Source organism: Juglans regia, chromosome 15 (genome assembly GCF_001411555.2).
Source record: "Juglans regia cultivar Chandler chromosome 15, Walnut 2.0, whole genome shotgun sequence".
Taxonomy (NCBI): Eukaryota; Viridiplantae; Streptophyta; class Magnoliopsida; order Fagales; family Juglandaceae; genus Juglans; species Juglans regia.
Window position 1 is genome coordinate 18,858,525 of NC_049915.1, and position 12,929 is coordinate 18,871,453.

At 34.7% G+C, this 12,929-nt stretch overlaps 1 protein-coding gene across 1 annotated transcript; it reads left to right on the plus strand.

Annotated features, from left to right (window-relative positions):
• The first annotated feature begins 5,041 nt into the window (after positions 1–5,041).
• On the plus strand, positions 5,042–6,712 carry LOC108993031 (GDP-L-fucose synthase 1-like). Its single transcript, XM_018967793.2, has 2 exons — positions 5,042–5,306; positions 5,507–6,712. Exons 1-2 carry the CDS (start codon positions 5,285–5,287, stop codon positions 6,463–6,465), a joined length of 981 nt encoding a protein of 326 aa, XP_018823338.1. The 5' UTR covers positions 5,042–5,284; the 3' UTR covers positions 6,466–6,712.
• The last annotated feature ends 6,217 nt before the right edge of the window (positions 6,713–12,929 follow it).

Consider the following 12,929-nt stretch of genomic DNA (forward strand, 5'->3'; position numbering starts at 1 on the left):
TTCTATAAAAAAAGGGTGCGGCTACAATGCCGCCCCATTTTGACCGCTGGACTTACCGCCCAGCGTAAAATCTTTTTTTTTTTTTCTTTTTTTTTTCATATTTTTTTATATATTTAAATATATTTAAAAAATAAAAAAAAATACACCAATACATTTAAAATCACTTTCTTAATTATTAAGTAAAAAAAAAAAAAAATTGACCAACGGTCAAATGGAGGTATCACTTTGGGGAGGCAAAGTAGTGTTTCTCATAAAAAAATATCTCCAATCGTATGAAAAAAAGAAGAAGCTATAAGCCGGGTAGGTGTGAAAGTAAATAGTGATTGATGTATAGAATTCCTTAAGTCTGATATTTGCTCTTCAATCGGCAGTTGCATGGGATCGTTTTAGGCAATAATTATCTTCTTCTTTTTTGGGTAAGTAAATCTTATATATATTTTATTTTTTTTTATTTTTTCAAGTTGATGTGGCTTAATATGCATGATACGTCATGCATATATACTTTACAATAAAAATAATTTTATAATTTGATAAACCACGTTAAACTATATCAATTTATAAATATTTTTACGTCAAGTTTACGTATGTATAGACCCAACACTTCTCAATCCAAAATAATGAAAGAGAAAATGTACAATACTGGCGTGGATGAATACTAGTAATCATTAAAAGCTTATATATATATATATATTACGATATAGAGATAATTAGTTAATAATAATAAGAGTTATTTTATTATCAAGCCATCCTTTAAATAGTAAAATTTAAAATTAAAATTTAAAATTAAATTATAATGTATAAATATTTTATTAAATATATTCTAGCGAATATAATGTTTTTTACCAATAAATATAGTCGTATTGTTACTCTCGTAAGCTGCATTAATGTCGGTAACAACGAGAAGGAATTGAGAATGATCAGTGGAGACTCCAATGTCAAACAATTATTCTTTTGCTCTTTCTTTCTTTACGGGTATGCTATTTATATTCTTTTTCTCCTGGTTTCCTGGTTGATTTGATTTGCGTGCACGCAAGTGGAACCTACATTGACGATTGGGATAGCTTGGATTTTGAGTTTTTTTTTTATTATACTCGAAGAGAAATGAGAGTTGTAATTGTGAAAATATAAATATCACATAATCATTTTAAGAAAAATTGAATAAATAAGAGATTTACTTGAAAAAATTAATTTTTTAATAATGAACTCTATTCTTTTCAAAATAACTGCACAACATTTACATATTTTACGATTGTATGTAACATGACTTATATTTTAAAGTCTACGTGCTTCAAAAGAAGAGAGATGCTTGGTTTATACCCGTCTAATAAAAATAAATTGATATGATATGATGCGGTATATTCGATTATAAAATATTTTTTATTATATAATAATTTGTAAACTAATATGACATAGTGTTTAATGTTCGATTATAAAGTATTTTTTATAATATAATAAACTTAATGTATGACAGACTGCATTATTTTATAAGTTTATTTTTATAAAATCTATGTGTTTCTCTTACAACAATTGTCTACCAAAATACTTATAAAAAGGAGAGGGTGGAATTGGCATGTGAAGAAGATGAAGATCACACTGTGCTTGGTAGAATCTTCACTTCAATAAGATCTTCTTGCTTCTTATTCAAAAATTATTTTAAACAATCCTTCATTATTTAAAAAAATAAAAAGAGGATTATTATAACCACAAAGAGATTATATAAAAATAATCTTATAAATTGACGTGATTTTATATAATCTGATAAATCTAATTTATAATAAAAATAACTTTATAATCTGATAAATCACATGAAGTCATGTCAATTTATAAAATTTTTTTTTATGTAAACTATCTGTAGCCAAAATATTTCTAAAAAAGGGAGAGAGACCAAATCATGTTATAAACTTTAATCTCTCTGACTGTCACAAATTCCGACAGCTAATCATCAATAGCTTGAACACATTGTACAGCAATGCTTATTGCACATCCACTTCCAAGTAAATTTAGGAAAGCACAAAGATTTTGTAAAACTGAAATGGGTCCCAGAAAGCCCTAATGATATTGAATTCAATCTTTACTCCAATTCACTTCCACAGTGAATTTGGGAAAGCATAAAAAAAAGATGGATGCATTCAAGATCTCACAATCATGTCCAAATCATTATGAAAAAAATCTTTATATTTTGGGACCCCCATTTTCTCTCTTTTGATTCCACTACAACCAAGTGTGTCCAAACCAGACTGTATCTATCTGTTGTTTAAAGTTAATCTCCAGCATGAATCCCTCTACCTCATGATATTCTTATCCAATGATTGGGGCATATATAAGATCAAGATGCATTAGCAATTTGGCTGAGTCTCATTTGTAGTATCCCAAGTGGCCAAATAAGGTGGGAATATGTCTCTTAGAAAGCTACAAAACTTTGAACCTAACACCAATTTGGTTCATGCATTTTCAATTTTCTTCCATATGCTTTTACCCTTTACGCCGGCTAGCTACTAAGAAAATAATAAATACGATTCAAGATAAGTCAAGAAGTTGGCTAATCAAACTTACTCGATAAAACGATGGATCGGAAGATTATCAATGCTATCATAACCATTTCACCGAAGATGTTAAACAAGATTAAGGTTTTTTTGATGACCGGAATCAGAACAAAATTAAGAAGAAAACTAGTTGGCCCTCAACAATGTCAATGTCTCAGCATTGATTCCATATACAGTTGCATTGGATGCCATCATGGTGGCAACTGGTAATCAAGCAAAGGGAGAGATTGATCACCTATTCACCATGGTTCACATCTTGATCAACTTATTAGATAGCAGGCCTTGATTGATCTGCAATAGCAAAACTATATATCAGAAGGCTGCGGGCCCAAGATGAAACAGATCTTTCTGATCCACAGAGCCCACTCAATGGAAGCAGATCTTTCTATCTCTGCCTTCTTAGTTCCCCTTTTCATCCAGCTTATGTATTAATCCTCTTGGGCTACCCTCAGTCAATAAATTAATATCTTCTGCTTTGTCATTCTATTTTATGATCTATTATTCCTTGGGCCACCGTTTTCAAGAGTTCAAAGCATGAGACTATTCTATTCTATTTTATCTTTCAAGAGTTAAAAGAAATGGAACGAGTTTTTTTGAAGTTTAACATAGATTTAAATATCATTTGGTCATGGATTTAGGGACACAAATTATAATATCCAAGATTTAGTATAGTAAAGTTGTCAATGTTACTTTTTACAGATGGAAAATGATAAAGACACAAAATTACGTATACACAGACTCGATCAGTGTATATGAAATTTCATATGAAAAATGATTTGTATAGTTATAGAATGTGCAAATTTCACGTATTCCATTTGAAAGTCTTACTTTTTTTGTGTAAAACTTAATACACTCTGAAACTATTGTCCCGTTTGGATTTAAATTTGATAAAATTGTAATGATTAAATGAGATGAATTGAGATCACTTCTCAATTTAAACGGTATTATATCTAACATTACTCCTTTCATATCCCAAACATAATTCTTTAACTAAAAAGGACAGTCGAGTCCCAACTTGAAGCTCCAAATTATACTTAAATGGTTTGTCATTAGTGTTGAATTGACAAACGAAGTTTCTTTGGACTTGAGAACACAAACAAAAACACGTATCAGTTATCATGCAACATGCGGCTAAGAGTCTAATGTACATTACGAGGAAAGTTCTTCGTTTCTACACATTATCATCCGTACAAGGAATATGCCTGCCTAGCATCCACCCCTCATTATTCCTTGTCATCTCTGTCCCTATAATTTTGGTTTGACATCCCAAATACTTAAATTATTATTATTATATTTTTATTCAAACACTCTTTACCTTACCATTTAAAAAGAAAAGTGCTGTATATATATTAAACATCTCATAAAAATAATTCATAAGTTAATGTAATTTCATATGATACATTTTATTTATTTTTAATAATAGGATTTTTTTTCTAAATCTAAGGGAATTTTCTAGATCCAGTTAATTAGGAAGACTCGTTAGAAAACAAAATATGAGAGAATAAGAGGGGACAAGAAGAGATCGAAATGTCAAGATGAATGAAAAAGTAACATTCGGAGAGAAAAATAGAAGATTTGACATAAAGTAAGGTGTATGAAGTTAGGAGATAAAAATATAGAAGTAACTTAAAGTAAATGGAGACATGTAAACAAAGAGTTAGATAAAAGGTAAGAGAAACATACAGATTGCGGACTTCTTTGAGACGCTGGGACTTGGGCTTCCGACTTTTGGGTTTTACGTCGAAGTCTTCTTCAACTTGAGAGCTCTCAAGAAAACTTCTTCTTTAGTGAACAGATCTATAGCTTTCATTGTATAGTGAGAAACGAGAAACTATGAGAAACTGTAAACAAGCTCATTATAGTGGAATCTCTCATTCCTAAACTCTCATAGACGTAGGTCTAGTGCTGAATCATGTAAATTTATGTGTTCATCTCTCTTCATTTTCTGCATTTAAATGTTATTCATCATCATGGATGTACGAACCGATATCGTAAAGCCGCATCGAACCATTGCTGGGAGCTCCAAACAACACCGATCTAGGCCTAGCCCATCTCACCGAGTCCCAAGAATGAATCTCTCTTCCCTTCTGAACTATGCGCCTTTTTTTTACATCAACAGTACCAATCACATTAATTTATAAATTTACTTTTTACAAAATTTCTTTATAGCTAAATCATTTATCATTAAAAAAAAACCCCATTATATTCTATGAATAACATCTAAAAAAGCAAATTACACACTGACTTGTCACTAATTATTTCAATTTTCGATCAAGAATGCTCGGCATTTTGAAGTACTTTACAAACTCTTGAACCCGAACTCCCGTCGTGACACTGACAAATGGCCAATATCTATTTATTATAGTTTGTGTGTGGGAAAAAATTTAAAAACATATTGGATTGAATTTTATTAATATTACGAATACAATTTATCCTTAATATAAATATATTCATAATTTTCGCAGCAATCGAAAACCAACAGCATATTTTTTTAATGTTGGCCAAAAAAAAGTCAATGATTTTCATTTTTCAGAAAAAAACTTTGATGGATCCAATAATAGGATTTTATTATTGTAATTTGTAAATTAAATTCCATTCTAGACGCTTTAGCTGAAGAAGCCCAACACATAACAACCCAATCCAACACAAAACGGTTGAACTCCTCTGCGATCAGTCTCATTCCAAGTGTTGGCGGTTGGAGTCGGTGGTCTCGGCCGAAAAAAGCTCATTCCCCGCCGAAAATGGAAGAAGACACCTCCAACGGTAATCTCTCTCTCTGAACGAATTTGTGTGTTTGGTAACTGAGAAAATTTGCAAGAATCCTGAACTTCATTTTGGTTCTTTTTAAAAATCTGTAACTCTTTCAATTGTTTTTTCCCCTCATAATTTCTTAGCATCCAAACACTCATTGTCCCCAAGATGCCCAAGAACTTAACCGGTTTTCCCTGTCATTCTTTTAACAGGGAAGATTCCCTTGTGTTCCTTCCTCACCGACAAGACCTCGAAAATCTGCGTGCTTGGCCACCGAGGCCTCGTCGGCTCCGCCATCGTCCGCAAGCTCCAGCACCTCGGTTTCACTAACCTTCTGCTCCGCACCCACTGCGAGCTCGATCTCACGCGCCAAAACGACGTTGAATCCTTTTTCGCAGCCGAGAAGCCCCGGTTCGTCATCCTTGCGGCGGCCAAGGTTGGCGGCATCCACGCCAACAGCAACTATCCGGCCGACTTCATCGCCATCAACCTCCAGATCCAGACCAATGTCATCGACTCCTCCTACCGCCACGGCGTCCAGAAGCTTCTATTCCTCGGCTCCTCTTGCATATACCCCAAGTTAGCACCCCAGCCGATTCCCGAGGACGCGTTGCTCACCAGCCCCTTGGAGCCCACCAACGAATGGTACGCTGTCGCCAAGATCGCAGGGATCAAAATGTGCCAGGCCTACCGAATTCAATACGGTTGGGACGCGATTTCGGCGATGCCCACGAACTTGTACGGCCCGAACGACAATTTTCATCCGGAGAATTCACACGTCTTGCCGGCGTTGATGCGGAGGTTCCACGAGGCAAAGGTGAAGAAAGCGAAGGAGGTGGTGGTGTGGGGGACAGGGAGTCCCCTGAGGGAGTTCCTGCACGTCGACGATTTGGCCGACGCGGCGATCTTCTTGATGGAGAGCTACAGTGGGTTGGGGCAGCTGAATGTGGGGAGTGGGAAGGAGGTGAGCATCAAGGAGTTGGCGGAGCTGGTGAAGGACGTGGTAGGGTTCGAGGGCGAGCTCGTTTGGGACCCGTCCAAGCCCGACGGAACTCCTAGGAAGCTGATGGATTGCTCGAATCTCGCCGAGTTGGGATGGAGCCCCAAGATTTCACTCAAGGATGGGCTTGCTGATACCTATAAATGGTACTTGGAGAATGTCAAGCAATAAGTCAGGTGATTCATCGTCAACATTTTCCTTTTGAATCATATAAATGGTGGATTATGGCCATCCATTCTGTACCACAGTTATGTGGGATAGTTATTATTTGTGATGCTTTATCATTTTGTACCATTCATCTTTAGGTAAGAGAGTTTTTTTTCCTTCTACTCTTGAGAATTAAGTGAGCTGCCTAGCTATTATTCAGAACTTGGCAGAAGGTGCTATTATTTATTATTGAATTGCAGTGATTTTGCTCTGTCTTCTATCTTCTATCTGTCCTGTTTGCCATGTTTTCTGCTATAAGTAAACTGGCTCACAGGCAATTTACCTGGTCTTAGAATAGACTGCCTATTATCCTCCTCCTTCATTTCCACTTCAAGTTGTTTTGCTTTCACCCTCTGCTACTTTAGATGCACAGAGTGGAGATTTGTGATACCCATTTGTGCAGCTGTGATTTGTTATCAGCTTTTTATTCATTTTTCTCAGTTGTGTTGTTCTTAGTGCCATCTTGCTTCATCATCAGCCGCTGTATTTTTCTCCTCCTTGTGGATTTTGTGGTTAAATTGAAATATCCATCAGAACATGAAATCATTTAGGATAATGGTATGGTGTGTAATTTCTGAGGAGCAGCAGGCCAATTTCTCCTTTCTGAGCTTATATCAATGTTATCTCTGAACTCTGTAACCAAATGCAGCATCCTGGGATGGAATTTAGCATGACTTTTTCCACCTTTATTGATGTACTTTTCTTAAATTTGTCTTGATGGTTGATAGTCTTTGAAAGAAGATGCTGAAAGTTTATTTTTGTTTCCTGTATTTATTTTCTAGTTCTAAGGTAGCCCATTCCATAACTCCCATACTTAGGAGGAATGGCAAAATCTGAAGTGGAAAGGTTAATTCCCCTTTCTTGGTATTTCTATCCTCGAACGCCCTACTGTTGGTCCTACGAAAAACATGTTGTGGGCAATAATAATGAGTGATATAGCCACAAAGAAATCTCATAAACTAATATGGTTTTATATGATACGTTAGATCTACTTTATAATAAAAATAGATTTACAATTTAACGTGCATATTAAGTCATATAAGTTTATGGATTTATTTTTGCGGGATTTTTTTGTAAATAAAGCAATTCTAATCATAATGTACAACTCATGAAAGTGATGACAAATATGAAAGATAATTGGTCAAGCTAGTTTTATGGATCATAAAGACTTGAAGGATTCTGTACTAGGTTGGTTATGGAAGCTCTTCCTCAGAGTTGGGAAAAGGAGAAATTTTATGATTGATAGTCTCGTTGAGGGAGTAATGATATACACACAATACATTACATAACAACGTTATAAAATAAGGGTATTTTTGTAAAATAATGTTACTTTTATAAGATGTTTTATAAAAATATCCCTAATTTAAAATATAGTTGTGTAAAATGTTTTAAAAAATGCTATATGTAAATAATTTTCTCGTCTGGGGTTCATAAGATGGGCCAACAATATCAATGATTTGAGAGGCTCTCTAGTTCTGCTGAAGAAGTTTGCTGTTGCTCCACTTTTCAATGAGTGTTGTGGCCAGGGTACTCCTTGATTTAGTTCTTCTGAACTAAAGAGAGAGAATACAGAAGTGCAACACATCTTTGATCCACTTCACCATAAAATTGATTTTCCTTTTTCTAGCACAGAAGATTATCTGCTTTAGATTTACGGCTGTGATGGCAAAACCACAACACCCTATCCCTTGTGTTTTTTTTATTGGCACCAGATATCCAAGAACAATGTCCCGACTAATCTCGTGGATGTACAGACCCTTAACAAGGAATTTCTTACAAATGTACATTGGGTAATTCAAGGAAAAAAATCTTACAATCCGATAGTCTTTAAAGAGCATTTGCATCCAATGAGATTCGAATCTTGGATCTTGAAGAAAGCATACCACTAAGACCAAGACCTCTACTACCCTGCATCTTGGGTTTCAATCAAAAGTGTAGTTGGTTTATTGTTGTTTGCGTGTTGCCTTGGTGGTATTTTTATTGCCTAATGTTACTACTAGTAGTTCATATACTCCCATAAACGAGGAGTTGGCTGTTTTCCATTATTCATGTTGATAGCTTTACTGGCTTAAAAACAAGTTTAAATAATTTTAATTTAAGAAAGTTTATGTTAATATGTTTGCTGTATATGGGATTCTTTTCTTTTGATTTTATATTTTTCTCTTCCCTTTTTTAAATATTCTTTGACCTAATTTTTTTTTTATTTCTTTATATTTTGTGCTACATATATAAAAAAAATTATAAATTTTATTTTGCGTGATTCGTTAAATTTATTTTACGATTAAAATATGATATATGATGTGCATGAAGCTGTGAATTTCATATAATTTTTTTTAGCTAACATATTTCTTTTTATTTTTTTATAAAAGCTGACATTGTGATAGCAGCCCAAGATAGGCAATTTCTGTCAAGTGAATTCATATCGCTTTTGTTACTATAAAAGTGATATAAAATTGCTGACCACATGAACAAAAAAAAAAAAAAAAAAAAGGATGCTGACAACATGCCATTATATTCTCAAGTGGGAGTTGGCGCCCGAATTAAACTGAGATGAAAGAGGATAAAACAACAGCAAAAGAACAAAAGAGAAGTGGCAAAATGAAGAGATGATGAAGCACATAGCAATTTTGCTATAATTGTAATATAGTTTTCTAAAAATGTAAACATTTTTGTACTCAAATATGATGCGATAAGTGTTTACAGTTATAAAAAAATTTTATAAAAATAAATTATAAATTAATATTATTTGATATGATATTTTAAATTTATTTTTTAATAAAGATAATTTTAAAATATGATATATCCGATCAAATTACGTCAGTTTAATAATTTATTTTCATAAAATCTCTTAAAATTAAAAGCATTTCTAAATCAAGAGGGAAAAAGGATAAAAATGAAAATCATCACTCTCACCCAAACTTCCTCCTTTCCTCGAAATTACCAATATTTCCAAGTCCCACCAAAGATATAAAAACTTCCAACATAGTCTGCATAAAGCTAAAAAACAAAAAATCTTGCCAATAAAAAGATAGGAAGGAGAAGGAGAAGCTAATAAATAAACAAAGTTAATGTTTTCACATGCACACAAAAACCAAAAAGGCAAGATCAGAACCCAAATTGCAGTGAACAAAATTGATAGGACACTTCCATGGACTATGAGGGGCCTTTCCTTTCGTCACTCAAACCTGAACTTTCTTTTGTCTTTGCCTCTGTTTTCTTCTGCTCAGTCTTTCTGCTCCCATCTCTGCTTGCTGCAAGCCATCTCACTGGGACCCTCATGGTTTGTTTTTGCATTGTCATTTCAACATCCCAAGCACAATCACAGAGATCTAAAACAACGTTGCAATGCACAGCTAAAATCGAATGCAAAAGTAAGACTGGAAGTGAACGGATTACATCGAAAAGGAAATCCAAAGTATACATGTTTTATGTTATAAACTGAAATGAAATCTTGTTGTTGATTTGAATGTCATGAAGCTGATCCACATCCTCCAAGAGAAAACAGATACATATTATAAAAGACAGAAGCAAAAAGGCGGACAGAAAATCTGGAATTGATAATGAAACAGTGTTTGAAACTCTGAACATTCAAGGCTCTACAGATATAGGGACTGATCTAAAAGTTCAAGCTTTTTTACTCACCAACTTTCGTTGAAGGAATTAATAGCCTCCCCTATCTAATTTTACTACTATAAAACATATCTCCTTCATTTGTTTCTTTGATATCTGAAGGAATGGGAATGGGATTTTCTTCAAGAAGCAGTAAGGCACAAATGCAAAACCCAAAAGAGCAAGTTACTGCCATCAGAACGAACAACTTCTTCATTAACTTTCGGTATGAATAACATCGATCATTGATAAAAGAGTAATTGAAAAGGGACACTAAAAAACTGTAAAAAAAATTAAGAGATTGAGCCGATCCCGCCAATATCACCACCACCAAAAACCATCATCAATATGGAAAGAAGCAGAAGAGGATCAGGAAGAACAGAACTAGTTGCGAAGATTGAACTTGGGAAACGGGATTGCTTCTATAACCAGAGAAACCAAAATATAAGCCCAAGGAACCCGTTTTCTTCAGAAACTTTCTGACGAGAAAGATAAAACATGATTCACTCTTCCAAGTTGCAAGCTGCCTCTCCATGCTTCGCTCCTGCTGCCACCACCTCCACAACTCTAGCATTACAAGATAGCCAGATAAATAATGAGGTAAAAGGTGGGTTTTTTCTTCCTTCTTCCTGAGCCAGTCCCACAAAAGAACAAGGTAGGTCGGGGCATTAAATTTAATTGGTCAGAAAAAACGAACAAGAATTAAATTCAAAGAAGAAACCCAACATGGGATTTGTGTCGTACGTTTTACCTCCTACTTTCTTTTGTTTCCCTTGAGAAGCAACCCTTGACGCTGTTCCCTTCCCTTGTCCCATCATAAGAAAGCAAAGCAAAGAATAAACATGTTTAAGTAGTGTGTGTTATAAGCGGCCGAGAACATTTTTAGGCGTTGTTTTTTGCCTTTGTGTTCGTGTCTTCTGTCTGTCCCTCGCTAGCTGTGACTATGTGACATTAGGACTACTGTCTAAACAAATATAATAAAGTGGGCGATACACGAGGGAATGAAAAATTCTTTCACAGTCATTGTTCATTATCTTACACCTCATATTTTATAAAAAATATTTTTTATAAATTACTGGTGAAATTAAACGGAGGTTGTGTGTGGTACGGTTTGAATGGGGTCATTGCTTTGTCTGCCTCAAACCCTCTTTTGACCTTGCTAGCTAGATTTGCGCAAGCACATACTGTCCACTTCTGGTTTCTTTGCCTAACCCTTCTGCGTTATAAGATTAAATTACTATATAATCATAAAAATATTATCTTTTTCTATCTCATCAAAGTTCGGACTGATCTCGTCACTTGATATATACAAACAAAAGAAGCATTGCTTTAATAGCAGTTTTCTGAATTCTGAGGCCAGCCCGACTCTTAACTGACCAAACAGGCACAAGGACCGAGGCTAAAATTCATCGAGACCGCCATCACCACCAAACCCTACAAACAACCAAAGCCTAACATTCGTTTGTGGATTTTGGGGAGGTGAGCTACCAAGCAATCTAAACAATAAACAAACAGCCTCTGTTCAAAGGCACTCTAGTCAAATATCAAACCCCACCATTTGTGGGGCGGGGGCCCCCCATTTGAGGAGCTGGGTCCCATGGAAATGGGTAATTTTGTGTTTTGGTCCTGGATAGGTAAAAGTACCCCGGATTTCACGTATCCATGTCAACAGAAGGACTCTCGCTCCAAAGTTAAACACAGGGAGAGAGAGAGAGAGAGAGAGAGAGAGGTCTTAAATTTACATTTATGGGTCTCTGCAATTTACTTGAAAGGGGCGAAGAAGTGTGGGTTCACCCTCTGAAAGCGTGTGTGCATGGATCACCATTTAAGAGCAGAAAACTGTTGTGTATTTCTATTGGCAAAAGATGATAACGATACGATACAAAATCAACGAGAAATCTTTTAAAACTATCTTCCATCCCTTTTTTACAATAAATCGTTTCGATCATGGCAAAATTAACCATCATATTCTATATATATCCTTCGTCGAAGGTCTCTCAGGCAACAGTAATGGTAATGGCTGCCTCCAAGAAAGGAGTTTCTGAAAGCTCTGGTTTTTACCAAAAAGAAGCTGATCCGGAGACGGGAAACCTTGAAAAAAAAAAAAAAAAACAAACAAACTAAAACTTGAAATGTTCTGCATCTAATCGAATGGTGTAGGAAAAGGGTGCAAGGATATCAGATCGTTTTCGACCCAGATCTTCAAAACTATATCCAAGTACTGATTTTGGTGGGTGTCACTCAAACTTTTTGACAGTCTCAGATACAAATGTCCAGTATTCATCTAAGAGAAAGAAGTTCACAAAATATATTCGTTTTCTTTAGGGTGAGAGAGAGAAAGAGAGAGTTAAGTAGTTTACAAAACGTCCTTACCTTACTGTGTTTCCCAGAGGATAAAGCAAGAAGCTCGATCGTTGAACAGCCCAGAAGCTACAGTAGCTTCTCCCTAGTTTTAGAAGCCTTACTCTTTTACAAATGTTTTATAAATCAAATGTTTTAGAATTTGCATTAGTACTGAACATGAAGTGTGCTGTGAAGAGACATCCACAAATATGGAAAATATTCAAGCTAGTCACATAAACATTATACAAATATAATGATATAAACTACTTAACGTAATTCGTTAAATTATAAAATTATTTTTATTATGAAGTAAATTTAACAGATCAGATAAAATTACGTCAATTTATTTTATATAATTCCTTTCTGGGTACTCCGATGACTCCACAAACATATATATATAGGAAAATTTTATATGGTAATACTACTATCTTATTTTTATCTCACTAAGTATGATGTGGCATATTTATTACCATTAA